Source organism: Panicum hallii, chromosome 9, assembly GCF_002211085.1.
Source record: "Panicum hallii strain FIL2 chromosome 9, PHallii_v3.1, whole genome shotgun sequence".
Classification (NCBI taxonomy): domain Eukaryota; kingdom Viridiplantae; phylum Streptophyta; class Magnoliopsida; order Poales; family Poaceae; genus Panicum; species Panicum hallii.
Window position 1 is genome coordinate 71,921,561 of NC_038050.1, and position 19,744 is coordinate 71,941,304.

The 19,744-nt window shown below is 47.4% G+C and overlaps 3 protein-coding genes across 5 annotated transcripts; 1 reads left to right on the top strand and 2 right to left on the bottom strand.

Moving 5' to 3' along the window:
• Nucleotides 1-5,969: 5,969 nt before the first annotated feature.
• Nucleotides 5,970-7,683, bottom strand: LOC112875957 (NAC domain-containing protein 22). The gene is made up of 3 exons (XM_025939968.1): nucleotides 7,424-7,683; nucleotides 7,037-7,329; nucleotides 5,970-6,594 (listed from the first exon to the last, which is right to left on the bottom strand). Exons 1-3 carry the CDS (start codon nucleotides 7,593-7,595, stop codon nucleotides 6,112-6,114), a joined length of 948 nt encoding a protein of 315 aa, XP_025795753.1. The 5' UTR covers nucleotides 7,596-7,683; the 3' UTR covers nucleotides 5,970-6,111.
• An 8,090-nt stretch (nucleotides 7,684-15,773) lies between these two features.
• On the bottom strand, nucleotides 15,774-16,697 carry LOC112873784 (the record flags this gene model as incomplete). Its single annotated transcript, XM_025936837.1, has 1 exon — nucleotides 15,774-16,697. A coding segment is annotated over one exon (729 nt), but the record flags the coding sequence as incomplete, so codon positions are not given.
• On the top strand, nucleotides 16,567-19,533 carry LOC112873783. 3 transcript variants are annotated; one of them, XM_025936836.1, is made up of 4 exons: nucleotides 16,567-17,214; nucleotides 17,333-17,432; nucleotides 18,085-18,219; nucleotides 18,317-19,533. In XM_025936836.1, exons 1-4 carry the CDS (start codon nucleotides 17,172-17,174, stop codon nucleotides 18,336-18,338), a joined length of 300 nt encoding a protein of 99 aa, XP_025792621.1. In that variant the 5' UTR covers nucleotides 16,567-17,171; the 3' UTR covers nucleotides 18,339-19,533. The 3 variants fall into 3 exon arrangements, with proteins under 3 accessions (XP_025792621.1, XP_025792618.1, XP_025792620.1); XM_025936833.1 differs by having other exon boundaries at nucleotides 18,896-19,533; XM_025936835.1 differs by having other exon boundaries at nucleotides 19,349-19,533.
• Nucleotides 19,534-19,744: the final 211 nt, after the last annotated feature.

The window sequence follows — 19,744 nt, forward strand, 5'->3', positions numbered from 1 at the left end:
ACTTTAAGTTGCTCAAAACCAAAGTCATCCAAGGACGGTCCTTAAACGATTGAGACGATTCAATCGGACTATGCCTCCGAGACTTCTTTCTCTATATCCTACATGCCGCCTGAACTGTCGGTGTTTTTACCATCGGCCTACCTAGAGATACCCTAAGGTAGGTGATTATTTGGTGAGGGATCGCCGGATCTAGAACTTGAAGGTGAACGCAAGGACACGAGACACAAATTTAGATAGGTTCGTGCCGCTAGAGTAGCGTAATACCCTACATCCTATTTTGGAGTGTTGTATATTGCGCCCTGCGCTTGGGTGTTAAGTTGCCTGTTGGCTGCTCTCTGTTGGTTCTCTACCTATCTAGGTATCGCTGCCCTCCTTTATATATCCCAGGGGACGGGATTCCTAGTAGAATTACAAGGTAGGAGTCCTAGTAGGATTACAGTGGAATCCTAGTAGGAATCAGACTTCTTTTTCCTCACGCGTAGCTTCCTTGCGGTACCCAGGGGATCTATCCATGGCACAAACCACGAAACCACTTTTCCAACTAGACCATTCCGATCCTTCCAACATTTTCAAAACCGGACAAGTGCGATTAAGGTAAAAGTCGTGTAGTGAGTATAATACGATCCTATTTCCAAAATTTCTTTATAAGTTATAGACCAACACTGAGCATGGCTAAGCATCTAATCGATTAATTAGTTACTAACTACAAGTGGCAAGGATATGGATATATAAAAATAAGGAACGTAAATGTAAGAAAGTAGGATCAGCGATGCAATAGATAAACATATAGCATAACCATATATACCCAAGTGAGATAACTAAATTAAAACAAATTAAATAGGTCATGCAACATGCTTAGCTTCCTGCCTTGGTTTTCTTCTGGCGCAACAACAAACTCAACTCTAGGCTCGGGTTCGACGGTCATGGCGGGCTCAATGGACTCGTTCTCCGGCGTTTCGGTCACTATAATGCATGAATGAGGTGGAGATATTAGCATGATGCCTTGATATGAATATGATTTGATATGAAATAAGGAATGAATGGTATATATAACAACACAAATGCTAGTGACAAGATTTCACTTACTATGCTCTTAAACAAAAGGATCTAAACGAGGATTGGTCAAAATAAATTCAAACAGCAAGCATAAATCAAGATTTAATTCTAGCATACAGAGAACATCGTAAGGAACACATGGAAGTTGGATTACTTATGCACATCACAAGTTTCAGTAACTCTAAACAAGTTAAATCTTGAAAGATATACAAATCACTTTCATAAATTCTCAGAAAATTACAGAGGGTCTAGACATGAAAACAAGGATAATAGAAGTAGTTTTGTCATTTTATCACTTTTCAAACAAAAGTTATGAATTAAACAAGCTTGCAGGTAGAAAACAATAAATCACACTAAAACCCTATCAAACAATAGAGATTAATTAGAACATGCTACACCATTTGATAGAACATTTCACAAGGAGTCTAACAAATTTAGTTTGGCATTTTTAAAGCATCAGATCATTTATTAAGTAATTAACCTACTTTCATAAAGATATAGCATAACTAATTCTATGGAACATTAACATGCAAAATAACATTTTTGCTGAGTAGATCTACAACACAGGAATCCAACAAAATAAGTTTCACAATTTTTAGAATCTACACAATTTTCTATGGATTTTACAAGTTGAAAGCTTTATGAAAAATATAAAAACACGAGGGAAACGCTAAGGACACCCGGATCCAGCACTCCCAGGCGCCGACAGGTGGGTCCACAAGGCCAGGCGGACCCGGGCCAAGTTAAGGCGGGCTGCTGGCCTTGACATGCGGCAGGGGGCAGCCAGAGCGCGGCCACGGCTCGGCCCGCGCGCCCAGCACGACGTCGCGGCGGCACAACGTGGCGGACGGCGGGGAAACACGGCTGGGGAGGCGAGTGGGATAGGGACGGCGCACGCACGGGGATGTGGGCACGATGGAAAGGCTCACCCGCGGCTCCAGCGGGCGAATGACGCGGCGAGCGGCGGCACGGTGAGGAGCGGCGGCGACGGGCGGAGGCCGACGTTGAGGGAGATATGCAAGGGAGAAAGACAGCTAGTGAGGGCCTAAATCTGACGGGAGGGCGAGGTGGTGCTGTGCGTGTGAGGAATCGAAGGAAGGCTCACCGGAGGTGGCGAATCGCAGTGACCGGCGGAGGGGAAGAAGGAGATGGCGGCGGCAATGGAGGAGAAGGGCTAGGGTTTCGGGGGGGGGGGGGGGGCTGGCGTAGGGATTAATGGAAGGAAGGCGAGCGGCCGGGCGGAAGACTTGCCTACCCGCGGCCACGCTGGCCCAGCCAGCGGCCGATGGCGCTGCCCGGGCTGGCCAACTGGCGAGCCAGGAGGCGCGGAAAAGGCGGGGGCTGTGGGTGACGGGTGAGCCCGGGGTGGATGGGAACAAGAAAATGATGTTCAACTTCAAAATTTAAAAACTAGAACTTGTTGGTCTTCAAGAATCACCAAAATTTTCTGGAGCCCTCAAAACATCAAGATCACACTGCAATAACAATAACTTAAAAAGCTATATACATTGTTCACAGAAATTCAAACAAAATAGCAGTTTTTAAAATTTCCAAGAATTTTATAGCTCGGGTCAGTTATCAAAAAATTGAGAAAAAATATTTTAAATTTATTATTTTTAATCTAATATTTGAATAAAATTTTTGAGGGTACAGTTACTTAATAAAAATTAAACTTACTTCACAACATTCATACAAATAAAGTAAGAAAATAAATAGAATCATTCAAATTCATGCATAATGATGCTCCATTATGATTAAATGATGCTCATGATGCTCCTAGTTATATTTTAAACATGGTTTTAAACTTTCGGTTGAGACATCTGCTGTCGTGGCGCACCGTCGGGCGCTCCTCGCCACGCCCATCTTGCGGCGCCGTCCCCAGGGGGCGGCACGTTGAATGGGGGATACGGAGGCATCTTGTCGCCGGTCGCCCGGCCGCGTCGCATCGCTTGAATGCGCCCTGCCAGCCCGCGTACTCCGGACGCGAGTCCATCCCGGCTCCGGCAAATGATGGATTGGACTCGACGTAGCTGGCTCGGCGTAAAACACTAACACTGGCGGCGCTCCTCGCTGAAGGCGGTGGCCTGCTTGTCCAGTTCCTCTCTCCGTCCTTACATTGTTTTGTATCTCAAGAGCTCATGCTTTGTTCCTCCTCTTGGTTCTTCCGGATTGCAAAATTGAATTCGAAATGTCTCCAAAATCGAGATGCTGACCATCAAAATCGAGCACTCATGCTTTGTATTGAACCCTCTCGTGGCCCAAAGCGATTTCACATACCCCAAAATCGAGTTCCCTGTCGCTGCTTCCGCCTTCCGTTCTGGCTGTTTCACCATTGCCGTACATCAAGAAGTTCCGTACAAGAGCAGAGACAACTCAAATCTCAACGCAAATTCAGTTTCCACTAGGCCAAATTAGCCTCTTCTACTTTGGAAAAGTTCGTTGCTTGCCCAAATCGAGGTCTTTTGCAGCGCCGCGGACCTCCTGGGCTCCTCTAATATCCTCCAGCGGGAGCGTGAAGCACACTTCGCAGGGCGGGCCCTTCGCTATGTGAAGCTTCCCCATGCCGCGGCGATACGGACCCTGTGAGAAAGGCGACGATGACGACGAACTCTACCTTCTTCTCCATCGTGCCCCGGCGGCGGCCCGGCCGTGAGGCCGTCTCCTTTTCCGGTTTAGCGCGGGTCCAGAGTCCACACGGGATAACGAGTCGTCGGCGCACGCGAGGAAAAAGAGCCCGAAGTCCTACGAACCGTTGGATTCGCTTTTAACGTCGGATGCAGAGGCAAAAGGTACGCCGTGCCTTGCTGAAGCAAATGCACTGAATCTGCGTCCGTGTACGAGGGAGGCGTCTGCGTACAATGCAAGCTTCGATTGGTGTGGGCGTGTGGCGGTGTGGGGCCAATGGGCCCATCGTCTCGGCTTTGTTTGGCCCACTAATAGAATGGGCCTTAGCCTTCTCAGGTAGATGCTTGCTCAATTGGCCCAAAAACAGAGCAACGGTGAAAGAAAGCCCACGGTTGCCACAGTGGAAGCACCACAGTCGATGCCTTATCCAGCATCCATCTTCTGCCGCCATTGCTGTGACCCTGCCGTCCTTGGGCGTCCCCTTCTCCGCCTCCAACACCACCGCACGGCGCTGCATGCTTCTCCCCTCCCCGCTTCCCCGCCGAGCTCTCCGCGTCGTCGCCTCCGCAGCCACCGAAGCGCCGCCCGAGCCGCCGCCGCCGCCAACCTCGCCCTCCGGCGTCGTGCTCGTTGACCCCTTTCGAGGCCCAGAGGGTGCACCAGCTCAAGGACGTCTACGACCAGAAGTGGCGCAGGCCCATTGTATCAGCCTGGGCCACATCTCGGGGCCATGTTCAAGGCCCATAGAATGTTTCGTTTTCTGGAACCCAATGGGCTGATTCCTTGAAAGCTCATTCAACAACAACGTTGAAAGGTTAAAAAAAATATTCTTTTCCTAAAGCGGAATTCCTAAACAATACTCGGGTAATTTTAGTTTTCGATCTCACTCGAATTTTGCTCGAGCATCCTGGCGTTGTGCGCTACTTTTATCGGACCCTGTTCTCCTTTATGTCTTCTGCTGATCCTCTTGCTTCTCGTCTCGTGGGCTTCATGTACATTTTGGCCCAACTTGTCGTTTATTATCTTTTCCCCAGGCAGGAGGCTTGCCGGGTGTATTGTGCTGTGAATTGGATACCGTTCCATCCTGACGAGTCTTTGTCATATTTTCCCTCCTTCATTTTTTTTGTTTTTCTTTATTTTCTTACTTTGCACATAATTTTGTCCTAGCATTTCAGTTTTTTTGTCCTTTTGTTTGGACCATTGTCTTTAACTTGTTTAAGAAGCAACATATTGTTCATATTAGGTTCTTGTGTCTAATTTGCTAGGTATGCCTTGTAATTTGATCTTTTAGGTAACGGGATGTTCTATTTTTACATATGTCATGTTGTGTTTTTATATCATATTCATGTATATTTTAGGTATACTTTAATGTTCATGATTTTTTTAGACCTTAATAGTTGCATAAATATTATAGATATGAATATATGATGTTTACTTAGGAGTTTATTTTATGCGTGGTGAAAACCTATCAATTCAGGTCTGGGTCTACGATGGAATTTTTACATGTCTGTTGACAACTAGGTGCCTAAGTATTAAGATCTAACAATTTAGTCTCTTGGAGGTGACTTATGGCGATAGGATGTGCTTGTGTCTCAATATTGATGAGTATATATGCGCCTATGCAAACGTCTACGTCTGTGTTTATAACGTGTTTTGAAGAAGAAAGTATATACAAACTAGCTAGGTAGCTGAAATTCTTTGTAAACTCATGTGCTTAGGCGTAGCCGTCTTTGTTTCCCTTGAGCTATACAAATGGTACACAAGAGGTGGTCTATCCATGTTGTTCCGCTAAACTATCAACCTACCAGTACCTAAATGCTGTAGGATGAGCTCGTCACGTTGGATAATTGTGAAGTAGCGCATTCCGGTATCAGATCGTCTAGCTAAAATTTTGATTGAGGAGTGTGATTTTTTTTTTCAGTCAATTCTGTATTGTTGCACCCTCTTAGAAATCTGGATAATATTTTTTTTCTTCCTCAACCACTTTTTCTATTTTGGATACATGACTTGGCACAAATCTTTTGGACATGAGATTCGACTGGCCCATAACTAAAAATTAGCCGATTGATGTGTCGTCACTTTCAAACTCGAAGTGCGCCAGGAAGCTCAAGCAAGTCCTACTCCTACCTCTAGACAACAATTGTCATCAAGTATTTTGTCTTCCGAAGGATCATGATTGCAGAATGCAGCCAACAGCTCTCAAAGTTAATTTATTGTGACTTCAGCCATGTCAAACATTACATACCAAAAGGCACCGAAAATGAGCGATCGCATCTAAAACTACTATTCAGTTTCAGTATGTACAACCGAATTCACATCTAAACTAGCATCACGCTTGCAGCTCGCCCTTGCAAGCTGAACCGGAAACCCATTTTGATGACGCGACTAGGTTGGGACACTCTTCCTTCACCTTCTTCCAGCATCGTCCCTTCAAGAGAGCAGATGCGCCAAGGGCGACAAGAAAAACTGGTCCTGCCATGGGCTGCGTAGCTGGGACAGGTCCTGCATCCAGTCCAGGACTCCATGGTTCGTTGGCACCTGCAGGCAGGGCAGGTCGCCGTGCCTCACCGCCGGGGGCTGCACGATGCCCATGTTCGCCGCCTGCATCAGGGACATCGACGCCACCGTGACCGTGGCGTCCGCTTCCTGCTTGGCTTCCATGGGCGGGCTGTAGCTGTCGCCCGATGGCGCCGACGAGGACGAGACGGGGAACAGGAAGCTGTCGTGGGCGTCGTCCGAGGACAGGTAGTCGTCGCCGGCGGAGGCCGCGGCCTGGACCTGGGGTGCCCTGGCCGGGTTCGTGTAGTACGGTGCGTTGCTGCGCCTCTGCATCTCCTCCATGGCAGAGGCTCTCTGTTCCAGCTCCTTCAGTGGGGTGGCTTTCCTGTAGATCTTGCATAGCACCATGTCCTCCTGCAAAAGCGTCAGACATTCGTCAATTCTCTACCATCATTGCATTTGCATGAAGTAGCTAGTAGGGTACAAAATTTCGATGCAGTTTAAAGGAAAGCGAGTCAACTGGTAAGTCAACCCTGTCAATTCACATGTCTAGCCGCGCGTTCATGGAATGTCTACATCAGAGTTAAATGATGCCCAAACTGATGAATGGACTGATAAAGCAATATAAATAAGATATTAAACCGTGGTTAAAGTTTGAATTAAACCGCACGCCGGATTGGCAATTTCCAAAACCAGTGAAAGGCAGTAAAAAAAATTCAGTAAACCTTTCATACTCGACCTGATCTTTCTTTCATCCCTACCATTTTGCCTGCTAGGAGTTGCAGGGCGGCGAAATTCGTACGAAATCATGCGCACTACTTGTGCAGCAGAACTTGGCCGGAGCATTCATTATTACCTTGGGAGGCGGCGGTGTTCGTGCTCCGCGGCCGGCGCCGGAGTCGGGGAGGCGGTACTCGTTCATGACCCAGTCCGTCTTGGTGCCCCGCGGGGCGCGCCCCTGGTAGAAGACGAGCGTCTTCTTGAGCCCGATCACCCGCTTGGCGTCGGCGCTGCTCCGGATGGCCCTGTCCGACCCCGTGGCCTTCCAGAACCCGCGCTCCGTCGTCCGATTCGGCCGCCCGCCGCTGCCGGCCTTCCGGTCCCGCGGCACGAAGAAGTACCACTCCCTCTCCCCGATCTTCGCCATCGCTGCACAGAACGCCACGGCCGATCAGACGACAAATCAGATCAATCGCATCGACCATCATATGCATGCCGTCTTGATGATCGTGGACGTACGTACCAGGAAGGTCCCAGGGGTCGTGGCGGTAGATGTTGAGCGTGCCGATGATGTCGAAGTGGAGCTTCTTGCCGTGGACCATGCGGTCGAGGTAGAAGTCGAGGAGCTCCTCCTCGGTGGGGTGGAACCGGAAGCCCGGGAGGTCCTGCTCCACTTCCATGGACGCCCCAGCCATTGCCACCGGTGTTCTGCCTCTCGTGCTACGCCGGCCGCCTCAAGTGTTCGTTCTCCGACCGATCTGCTTGCTTCGCCTTGCACCGGTCGATGGATGGATGAGGGTGCCGGAGCGATCGCTGGCCTTATATAGCGAGGGTGGTGATGAGTCACGCGGTTTCTTGGAGACTGGTGGTCACAGTTTCTTAACAGCACTGAAAAGGACCGGTAGGTCTTTGCTCGCAGAATGAGTTTGGCGGCTCAACAACAGCAATAATTTTACTGTATTATGTAGAAACCTTTTATTTTATTTGAGGTGTGTACTTGGACTCTGCAGACCTGTTAAGTCACAAAACTTGACCCTTTTCTTCGTCTAAAAAAATGTAATCTCTTCTGGTTGTGATTGAATATTAGCGGTGGCGAGTCTCCAATTTGGAACGCCTACCTTAGGCAAGCAACTCTAATAAGAGGTTCTCTGTATCTTTTCTTATTATTAGAAATATGTATCTTTTCTCATTATTAGTAATAGAGATTTTGATAGAAAAAATACCTCCAACAGCTTCTTTAGGTGGTTATCCAAATGTAGCAATCCTCCATTCTGCATGTCTCGCTAGCCAAAGATAGATAATGAAAATGACTTTCTAAAGTGTACACAAAATATAGAAAAGCTGTTGGAGAGTGAAAATATATAGAAAGCAATTTTTATACAGAAGACTCTCCAAATGATAATTTAGAGAGTGAAATTTAGAAAGACTCTTGGATTCATCTTGAAGATGGCTAGAAGATGACTACTTGGAAAGTCTAGCTATTTTAGTAAAAAAATATGCTTACCGTTTAGTTTGTAGGGTTCACCAAATCATTTATTTTTCATAGGCTGAAAATAATAAATTGCGCTACAATAGTGAATAAACTAAGATAAGTTTGGTGTTAGTGCTAGACAGGACGTTCATCATTTTGCTTTTGCTTTTCCTCTTTGGTTTAGTTTATTATTAATATTTGTCAAACTCTTTTTTACATGTTTGATATCGATCAGGCGTAGCTCGGTTGGTGGACCAGGATAAAAGGCGTTGATCGCCCAAGTTTGATAAGCCAATCTACATCTTGGATCATGGCATATCCCGTCCAACATTCTCACTTTTAACCTCCTGACATGGTGTGTGAATCTAGTATGGAAACTCTTAAAATGTGAAATTATATCTCCAAAGGGTGGTTGCTTCCTGTAATTGAATTCCACATTGTTCAGCCTCTCGAAATGTATGACTGGACTTACTTTGTAAATTATCTGGAGTCCACATCAACGGAATATTAGACTTAACATAAGCTCGTTGGATTGAGATGGTGACTATTTTCAATTTTGAAGATGTCAACGTCAAGTGCATGCCACTTTGAATAAGAAAGTCTCATGTGTATGCATGCTTGTTATTTTTCTCTTTTGAGGTGCCGCAATACCCGTACTCCCGCAGCTGCAAAGCTACTTGAAACATTCTCTTACTGCAATCACAATACTTTTTTTTTCTGAAAGGCGGCGTTGCAAGGGGGGTTTCCCCTTTGTGTGCTAGGTATCAATTTCTTTACTAAAAGGCGGACACTGGATGAGATCTTGGACTCATGGTGATTCATTCATCTAGAAAAACAGCTTGAGTCTTTCTGAACTTTTTATTCTAAAGTGACGTATTCTTGCTGAACATGATTGAAGACTTCTTTCTACTCGACACTTGCCCTGAGCATTTCTCATAAGACTCCGCAAACGACGGACCAGGCGACTTGGCAATTTTGGGGCGGCGGCGCCGCCGCTGCTGAGATCTGATCGCTCCCCGGTGTTACGGGATCGACTGCCGACGCGATCGTCGGGCAGATTGCCAGGAGGTGCTCCTGGGTTGTCACCGCTGCACAATCCCTTCTCTAGGGTTGTGGGAGTGGATCGTTGGTGCTGTGTTCTTCTCGGACTACGCCGAGAAATCTTCCCTCGGTTTGGGTGTGGATGGTAAGCGTGAGAAGGGGAAGCATGTTACACCTGTGCAACATGCTGATGATCAGGAACGACAACTTGCTCTGTTGTGCAAACAAGATGCGAGGAAGGAGGCTGAGGAGGAAGAGGAGTACGCCTTTGAAGACGATGAAGAAGCGGTTGAGATGCCACCGCGCTGGATGGCCGTAGCAAGGTACTATTCAGGTCAGCCCTATTCTACATGGTTGAATTGAGTTCGGTGTGGGCAAGAAGGAACCAATCCCGGTGAGAGAACTTGGTGACAATAGGTTCCTGGTCGAGTTTGACTCGGAGCGGCTTTGGAAACAGGTGGTTGGTGGAGGTCCTTGGAGGCATAAGGGGGATGCTGTGATCTTTGTAGCTTATGATGGTATACGTCGGATTTCTGAAAGTGGCCATTAACTCTATTGCTTTGTGGGTTCGTATCTACGACATCCCAATCACAATGATTACGGAAGGATTTGCGAGGGCACTAGGAGGCAAGATAGGCCGGGTTTTGGAAGTGGGGCACGCAGTGAATAACTACAAGAGGGTGAGGGTGGATTTTGCACTTGAGAAAATTATCATGCGCATGGTCCAGCAGAAGGTTCAGGGCCATGATGAGATGGAGTTCCTGGTGCGGTACGAAAACATTCCGAATTTCTGCTTTGGTTGTGGTCGCATTGGCCATGATCAACGTGAATGCCCGGATGAGGGACTGGTTGGTGGGTGGAGTTCTTGGTAAAGCTCTCAGATGCTCCCCACAGAAGGAGTCGGGCAAACGCATGACTATTCCATCGGATGACTTGGGGGCGAGAAGGGGACTTAACTTCAGTGGAGATCAGCGCCGTCGGGCTATGTCAGCAGCTAGTTCATCTGCTGGTCAGAGGAACAGGGATGATCAGGTTCATAAGAGGAGAAGATACAGGGAAGAAGAGCGTGAAGCTGGTGATGCAACGTTTGGGGCTCATATGGGCATCCCCATTGAAATTTCGGAGGAACTGGTGGCCGGCGTCAAGAAGATGGGAATGGATCATGTCCTACCCGATCTCAATCAGCAGCCGCTTCCTGCCTCGCCAGAAAGAGTCTCAGGTATGAATTCTTTTGTGGATTCTAGTGGTGCTTTAGGGAGGTCTGCGACGGAGACGGCTTCTGCCAGCCACCTGAGCATGCGTGACAGGCTGCTGTTGGCTAAAAACTCCAGGGAAGGCGTGGTTGGTGTGAAGAAGAACGAAGTAGAGGTGAAAGTTGCAGACAAGGAGACCGATAAGCAGAAGCGCAGCAAGAAAGCAACGCACGCCAATATTGCAGCGTCTATCAAGGAGCTAGAGAAGCGTGGTCTGGATACAGAGGTGAACCAGATAAGCGTGAAGCAGCATTTGTCACAGCCGGAGCCATGGAACTGCCTAAATGGCATAGAACTAGTCGTACGCATGTTGTCCCATACTTTATCCCTATTTCCCTATTGTAACTACTCGCATGCAAGTAGAATTAGTCGGAACAGAAGAGAACTGCCCGAGTAGTACTCACGTATGACTCCTAATCTCGTATCTAGCTAGAATTTATATGTAACCCTATCCCCCAGACTATATAAGGGCGGGTAGGGATCCCCTCCAAACAATCCACATCTAAAGCAATATAAACCAACACACAGGACATAGGGTATTACGCTCCCGGCAGTCCAAACCTGTCTAAATTTCCGTGTTCCTTGCACCATCGAGTTGCAGATCTCGGTGACACCCTACCTACAAATAACCACCTCGGAAGTATCCCTTGGTGGGATTGGAGGTTAAACACCGACAGCTAGCGTGATCACCTGGCGAACTCGATGGCACCCATCATGAGCTTCTGATTTTTGTCAGAATTTTTAGAATTTCTCTATATTTTTTTAAGAGGGTCCACCTAAGATTCTAGGTGGCTTCACGTGGAGATTTTAAAGGAAGCCCCAATTAGTAATAGTAAGATTGATGGAAAGAATTGGGACTTTGGCAAGCTCATTCGGATTTTTAATCCGGCAGACTCGGAGGAAATTGCTAGAATAAAGATTCAAGTAGACTTCGTGAGGATTTCATTGCGTGGCACATGGAGAAATCCGGCTGTCAGAAGTGCATGCAACTTAGCTCTCAGGTTGAAAATTGGGCAGGAGAGTCAGGCTACTAGTTCTGCGCCGGACGGGGCAAGGAAGCTATGGTCTTATGTGTGGAGTGGCCGTGTTCCTCCCAAAGTAAATGTGTTTATCTGGAAGTTGGCCAGGAATAACCTGCCCACTAGACGAGCCAAGTTCATCAGGAGATTGGAGCCAAGCGATATCTGTCCTCTTTGTGATCGCGAGTCTGAAACCAGCTACCATGCTACGGTGACGTGCCCACGGGCTGTGGGTTTGCGAATGGCAATGCGGGACTGTTGGCACCTGCCAGAGGAAGTGAAATTCAGATACGCAGGGCCGGTTTCGCTGCTGGTGCTCCTTGATCAGTGTACCGAGGAGGAGAGGGATCTGACTAAGCTGCTGCTATGGAAGACGTGGTCAATCCACAACAACATCACCCACCAATCTGACCCAACGGGTATACCAGAAGCAACACATGCCTTGTATGCTCTACATGCTTCTTTTACTGAAATTCGTGTTAGCGATACTCAAGTCTCGGGCAAAGGGAAGAAGATTTGTTCATCATCCGGCAATAGGAGAACGCATGAGGCAGCAGGGTGGGAGCCGCCCCCAGCGGGCTGGATCAAATTCAATGTTGATGAATCACATGTCCCTCAGTCGGGTGAGGCACGTGTTGGGGTGGTGGCTCGAGACAGTAGAGGTCAAGTTGAGACAGTGTTGGGGTTATGCCAGGATGCCGCAGAAGCGGAAGCCTAGGCGTGCTTGAAGAGCTTTCGGCTAGCGGCATAGTGGTCGCAGGGGTCAGTAATTATAGAATCTGATTGTGCACGGATCGTCCAGTTGATGAAGGAGGAAAGAGATCGATCTACGATCAGCTTCGTGGTGGTGGAAGCAAAGGATCAGGCGAATCTGCTGGTCGAATGGCGAGTTGCCAAGATAAAGAGAGAGTGTAACTTTATTGTTCATGAGCTTGCCTCTTTAGCTAGAAGAAATACACACACGGCAGTCTGGTTGGGCTAAGCGCCTGCATGCGTTATTGACCTGATCAAGAACGATCGTAAACCTTCTTCCAAATCAATAAAGCTCTCCTTTACCCGAAAAAAAATTGATTCTGTGAGGTTTGCTTTATCGCTTCGTCAGACCCTGCTGGAATCTGGCTCATGGAGCTTAATTTACCACGAGTATGGGTTGGGCCGCTGTCCTTACCACTAAATTACTATCCCCATGCGTTGCCCTACTGGTCTAATTTATTTTTCAAAGGTACGAGTCGCAGTCCACATTAACACAGGATTTTGACGTCTAGAATACTTTTCGTTGTGATGACCTAAAACGATCACCGAGATTATCTGGCGATCAGGCAATCCCAATTTGAGTTTGAACTAACGAACGGTGTGCAATACTTCTGGTTGGTTTGGGTGGTTTACCAATGACTTGGTGGTAGTCTTCTGACATCCTAAGATGAACCATTTTGAATGCGAGGATTCTGGGAAAAAGTACCATTCCTTCATAGTCATGTGAACCGCTGGTTCCTAAACTGCAAACTGGGTAAAAATCTCTCTTCACACTCTGGTTTTTACAGTACTGCAATGCAGTGAAATCGGAATAGAAAATGATGTCAGTCTGAAGTAATGTAAAAATACAAGTATCTCTTCACACTCCTGCTTCACTGCTTCTTCAAAAACCTTCTTTTATTTATTAGAATCTTTAATAATCTGCTTTCTGTGTAGTGAATTCATAAGCAGAAAAATGACTTCAGTCTGAAGCAAAGATAAGAGAATTATGAGTACCATCTTAGTGAGCAGTAGTAATATCGTAGAATTGTGAATCTTAATTAAAGCTATCAAGGGTCATAAGCTTGCATGAAAATCCACAGCTCCTACCATCCAGTAGACATGATCTAGGCGTGTCAGTGTGTGGCTGCGCCTCGCCTCTAGGTCATCTTGACCGACTTTGAACGCGGACTGGCCTTCCTGCTCGGACGAACTAAAGGAACTCTGGGCTTGTTTATATTCCTTCCAACTTCCAACTTTTTACACTCTCTCTCCATCACATCAATTTTAGAACACATGCATGGAGCAGTAAATGTATGTAAAAAAATAACTAATTGCACAGTTTAATTGTACATCACGAGATGAATCTTTTAAGCCTAGTTAGTCCATAATTAGATAAAATTTGTCAAATACAAACGAAAACGCTACAGTAGCAAAAAGTTCCAAAAGTTATAAAGATTTGCGATCTAAACGGGGCCTCTTTATTTCCCCGCATCTAATCATCATGAATGGACGGACCAAATCCTGCGCTGTGTAGCGTGTGAACACCAGCCAGTAAGGTCAAAAGCAGAGTCAGATTCTTGTCATCTTGTGTAGGTTCATACACACTGCTCTGCAACAGCCAACAGCAACCTATGAGTGTTCGGCGAATGCCGAGATGACCGGAGAAGTCACGCGTCCGAAGCAAAAACGAAAGGCGCCACCACAAGCTCTCATGTCTGCATGCATGGCTGGATGGAATTGCGTGTGCCTGTCGTTTGAATTCAAATGCAGTTCCTTCCTTGGCTGAGCGCGCGGACTGATTCGTCATCACTCATTTGCGAGGCCGGACGACGCGAACTAGCAGGGCACTGCATGTTGATTCGTTCTCTAACAGGGCTCTGACTCTGAACGCTACTACGCGAGCTGGCTTTTTCTGCAGTTTGGCATGGAAAATAAGGTACCTGGTTTGGCGCCACTCTGCGTATTTTCCTCTTCCGGTCGAAAAAACTTTTGAGCAGTTCCATCATCCAGCCGATAAACAGTGACGGGCAACACTGTTTCGCCCTGCGGACTCGTTCAACCGCGCCGTACGCCTGTGCATACGAACAAAACGGAGCCTGAATTTTCCATGCACGCAGCCGGAACTGTGCCAGCCGGGGGGCATGTAGACCGGTTCTTCAGGCAAACTGATCTGAATCCGATCACGCTTCTGACATGCATCCATGGCGCATCAACGATCGCGGCAGTGTCCCCACTGCACCACTGTGTGTTTCTTGGTTGGTTCTTGCCTTCTTGGATAGCGATTGGAGGGCGGCTCAGTGGCTCTGCCGCCACGACGCGACCGGAGACCTCGGCGTGGACTACAGCACCACACCGCGTGGAGCAGGATGCCATCACGCAGTGCCTGCCAGGCACAGCTTGTCGCTGGTCTTCTGGGCACGTATGATTTTCCTCTGCATTGACGCCCTCCGATTTGGGGAACAGACAATGGCCATAGACTTGCGGTCAAGTCAACAGAGGACTCGCTCAATTCCGATCCAACCCCGGGTCGTTCTCCCCGAAGACCTCCCCATGACTTGACTCTACCACAGCATCCGTGGCAACTTGCAGCCAAATCCCAAAAGTTTATCCCGTCCAACAACTCGACAGCAAGTTCGGCAGGTGTCCGCCCTGAGAAGCACATCACACACGTATGCTCGATCCTTGAAGTGACATGTGGGCGCTGCAACTGGTTACTGGTTCAAGCAACGTCTCGCGGAGTGCAAGTTCACCGGAGTTTCGTCCGTACTCAAGAACTGACAGTTTGTGCTAAACAATGTGTGCAGGTTCATTCAATCCCGATCGCCGTTTGAACATTCTGAAAGCTGCAAGGACGGTAGTAATACTGGTACGACGCGACCGAGCAACGGGATTCTCAGCTTTGGGAAGAATCGGCTCTGGACATGACAATTTTGTGTTGAACACAGAAAAGGCTTCTACTACAAGCTAGTGAGGCAACTGCTGCTGATAGTACGTAGTCCTACTTGGCTAAAGCAAGTCAGCAAACAGCAAGCAAAGGGAATCCAAATCATGCTGCTGTGCTGCGTCCTGGAGGAGAGATGCATCATGCATGTGCCTTGACCGGTGTGGCCCAAGGACAGGAGGAGTACAGGACAGTGCGGGCGGTGAAATTCCATGGAAACGACGCCACCAAATTAAAGTTGATGGATTGATGCCGCCGCAGTGCCCTGGGAAATACGCGAGCACAAGTGCAGAACCGCATCCGGCTGCGCGGGCACACCGGCGATTGGGCTCCACCGGAAGAGATGCTGCGTTGTGTGTAGATCTCTACAATATTACATAATAAAATGCAATAAGTAGTATATACAGCTGATCTCTTGATAAAAATACTGACCACAACAAAGAAATCCTACAATTCCCTTCAACATCTGGTGCATAAGGGAACATATAAGCATGCATCCAATCCTAGCATCATGCTTAATTCTTCCCATATATCTCTACTACTAAAAAGCACCTAGTGTCCACGTGGCACCCCATGGCTCCGCCGGCAGAACCACCCGACCCCGCCTCTCACTCCCCCAACCGACCAGGCATCACGCCGCCCGCCCGCTCGCCGACGCGCCGCCCCACCGCGACGGGGCCGGCCTCGCGGAGGAGCGGCAGGCTCAGCGGCGTCTCTAGCTCCGGCGGCTTTGGCCCGCGGTGGAGGAGCCGGCGCAGCGGCCTCGGCTCCGACGATGCACTCGCCGCCGTCGAGCCGGACCCCGACGACGCCTGCTGCTTCCGCAGCCGGAGGAGATCTCGCCACCTCCGTGCCGGGATCTTGGGCTCCTTGCCACCGACCGCTGCCGCTCCCTTCGTCTCCTCTGCCCAGGGCGTCTCCGGCTGCTGCGCCGCCACCCATGTGCCCGCAACCCGGCGGCGGATCCGGGGGTCGCGTAGTCCGGTGCGGCGCACTGGGTGCCCCAGGCGCTGGGCCGATAGGGAGGGGGGGGGGGAGGCAGACGGACGGGCAGTGGCGCTTGGTCGAGAGAGGGAGTTGCCGAGGAGGGACCGGCGGGCGGCGGCGCACAGTGAGGAGAGGGGCGACGAGCGGCGGCGCACGGGGAGGAGGAAAGGGGGGGGGGGCGAACGGACGGCGGCAAGTAGGGAGGCGGGGAGCGGACGGGCGGCGGCGCGTAGGGAGGCGGGGAGCAGACGGGTGGCGGTGCGCAGGGAGGAGCTGAGGGATCGGCAGGCGTGGGCACGTGAGGAGGGAGGAGAGGGGTGACGAGCGGCGCGCAGGAAGAAGGGAGGAGGGGGCCGTCAGTTCAGCTCACGTATCTCCCCCCGATCACGAGCGGTTCAGCTCCTCCCCCGCCGGCTCATCGCCCGGGCCACGTCCTTCGCCGACCCCTCGCGCCTCTCTCCCCTCTCTCGCGAGCGCAGAAGCCTCTGGGATCTGCCTCTTCACATCCCGCGTGTTACCTAGCGCATCCCCGACGCACTCGTGGATCCATCGACCTCCTCGGCCCTGCCTCCACACGCTCGATGGCTCCCCTGCGGGAGGAGTTCATGCCCATTTAGCATGAGAAATCTCTTTCCTACTCGACCCACACCACACTGCTGCCATCGAATCGGATCCGCGGGAGGAGTCTTGGGCCACTCACTCCACTCACCAGCCCAGAGATCTTTTCATCCCTGCCTCTCCTTCGCTTTGCTGCTGCCAACGACGTCAGGAACATCTGTCGCGTCCGATTCGATCCCAACCGAGGGTCCCCCCGGCGGCTATCCATGGTAGAGGCGCACAGCTCATCCGAAGATGCGCCCAATCCATGTGAGCACCTCTCTTCCCTGATCTTATATTACCACCGCTTGTTCTGAATTTGTTATTGCCAGAAATATTTCGCCCTGCCCCCGGGTTGTTTAACCCATGTGGTTTCGTCTCGGAACAGCTGCTCCAGAACAGAGAGTATGGGGAGAATCTCATGGGGCTGCTGCACCACACGGGGTCAAACAAGATTGTAGTGCTCTGCCATGGCTTGGGCTTCCAAGGTACACGAATACGTTGTTCATCTTCTGAACAAATTTTGAACATAGCTAGCTAAATTGATTAACATGTTTTTCTTTTTTAACGCAAGCTGAGAATTATGAAATTTAGTGCTTGTTTTCAGAATAATGGAATCATTGTTGATCTTGCGGCTGCAATAACAAAGCGTGGGATTAGTGTGTTTCGCTTTGGTTTCAGTGGAAATTGTTAAGACAATAATGAACCCTTCATTTCAGCAATTGCTTTTATTTTTTTTTCTAAGGAAGCCTTGAAGTGGAAATGTTGAACTAAATTAGCTAAGCTTCCTAATTGTATGTATTACCACAGTACGGCTTGAGTTTGTGATTACATTTCTCTTAGACGTGCATGATTTTTCAGAGAAATAAGCATAGTAAATTAGTAAAAACAATTATTAATTTCTATCTCAACATTCTTTATTGCATCAATTTGTTTGAAGTCATATTGTCTACTATTATATTGCAGAATCTTTATTTCTCAGAGAAATAAACATAGTACATTAGTAAAAACAATTATTATATTCTTTATTGCATCCAATTGTTTGAATTCATATTGTCTACTACATTATATTGCAGAATCTTTCTTTACTTTTGAATGATACCTTATTTTATATGTTGCCTTTGATTGTATGCTTTTCAGAGAGAGCGATGGTAAATTCCAGTATGGTATGTACAGGAAGGAGGCTGATGACCTGCATTCTCTTGTTTCATATCTTTACTGGAAGTATGACGTAGCAGCACTTGTTGGTCACAACAAATATGGGTTCAATCATAGGTTAGTTTATTATAATCCTAGAATTCATTATTTATGTTATTGAGTTGCAGAGTACTTCAACCAGTACAGTTATCCTTGCTCTTGCTTTTTATTCCAGATTCAATTGGCTATGGTTGTGAGGTGTGTTTTATGCCATATTATTGAATGACAATGTATGATTTTTTTGGCTCGCTTTACTGGATCCATAATTCCAAATTGTTCAGTGTTACAGTTCAATGGTTTACCTTCATTTACATAGCATAATGGTGTTCAGATAGTGCAATGCTGTAGCAATTTTGACAGACATTTGTTGGCTTGCACACATTATTGACCATTCATAATCTTGAGTGATATAGTAGTTTCATAATCTTGTACGCATTACTTGCCAACAATTTTGACAGAAATAGCATACTATAATTGTAGAACTGTAGATCAATTAATAGACTCATCTTTCATGTGACTTCTGCGTTCTCCTGTTGCTAATCTTTTCAAGCACTGCATCAGATTCACATGGCAATAGTGAACATGCATGGTAGACTATAGCTAATCCTAGAAAAAACTCAACCGACTGCTTTTCATGCCTGATTTTACTCCTATTCCTATGCTAATTGGAAATTGACGAAGACTAGTATCGGTAACCTGTTTTCCATATATGAAAAAGCTTATAAATGTTACTTCTCTTTTTTCTTCTTCAAAGCTATGGTATAAGAAGTTGGCAATTGATGAACACTAACCACTTCATCTTATAGACTGATGCAACCCAATTGCCCTGCTTACGAGGTATAGTGTCTAAAGCTTTAGTAGATAAGAAATCATTTTATCTTCCCGTTATATTGTAAGATAATAAATAAATTATTAATAGATGCAGCCATATGAGAAACCTTGAAAATTGTAAATCCTTCTCATTAGTTGTAGCTAATGTTGCAGTAGGTGAAACCAAATTCCATTTTTTTTTCTCAGCAGTTGGGGTATTTCTCCTTTCAGCAAAAAAAGAATAATTATGAAGTGTAAAGGAATCTAAGATTGAAAAACAAAAGATTTTCCTTCTTTTCAGTATCATACATGACTAGATTGTTTCTTAGTTCAAAACATGCATGGCAGTTTTGTTGGATATATTACTAGATGATTTGACATTTTCTGCTAATTGAAGGCAGGGATATGCAAGCTGCAGCTGATTGATACATGGCATACCAGTGAAGGATGATTGATTCCTTCAGTATTATCATTGTGTGTGTCTTTTGATATATAAACTTGTTGTTGATCCATCAGTAAATTTTTAGATAGTCCTGATTTGGTTCACCAGTAAATAAGCTTTCTATGTATCAAGTTATATTATAGGATGAAATTGAGATTTTTTCTGAAAAAATCCGTAAGTTGTTCTGTGCACAAATGTTGAGGCAGTTCAAGTTTTACATGATTCTCTTAAAATAGTTGGTGTTTCATTCAAATTTTATTTGCCCATAGCAACGCACGGGCTATTACCTAGTAGCACTAAAAAAGCTGAGTTCAGAACACTAATTGCCCATGAACATGGGCCACATAATCA

Coding starts and splice junctions, on each gene's coding strand:
- LOC112875957 (XM_025939968.1), bottom strand. CDS start 7,595: ATGGCTGGGGCGTCCATGGAAGTGGAGCAGGACCTCCCGGGCTTCCGG. Junction 7,330..7,423: donor CGACCCCTGGGACCTTCCTG/GTACGTACGTCC, acceptor CGTTCTGTGCAG/CGATGGCGAAGATCGGGGAG. Junction 6,595..7,036: donor GAACACCGCCGCCTCCCAAG/GTAATAATGAAT, acceptor ACGCTTTTGCAG/GAGGACATGGTGCTATGCAA.
- LOC112873783 (XM_025936833.1), top strand. CDS start 17,172: ATGGTAGAGGCGCACAGCTCATCCGAAGATGCGCCCAATCCAT. Junction 17,215..17,332: donor CGAAGATGCGCCCAATCCAT/GTGAGCACCTCT, acceptor GTCTCGGAACAG/CTGCTCCAGAACAGAGAGTA. Junction 18,220..18,895: donor AAATATGGGTTCAATCATAG/GTTAGTTTATTA, acceptor TCTTCTTCAAAG/CTATGGTATAAGAAGTTGGC.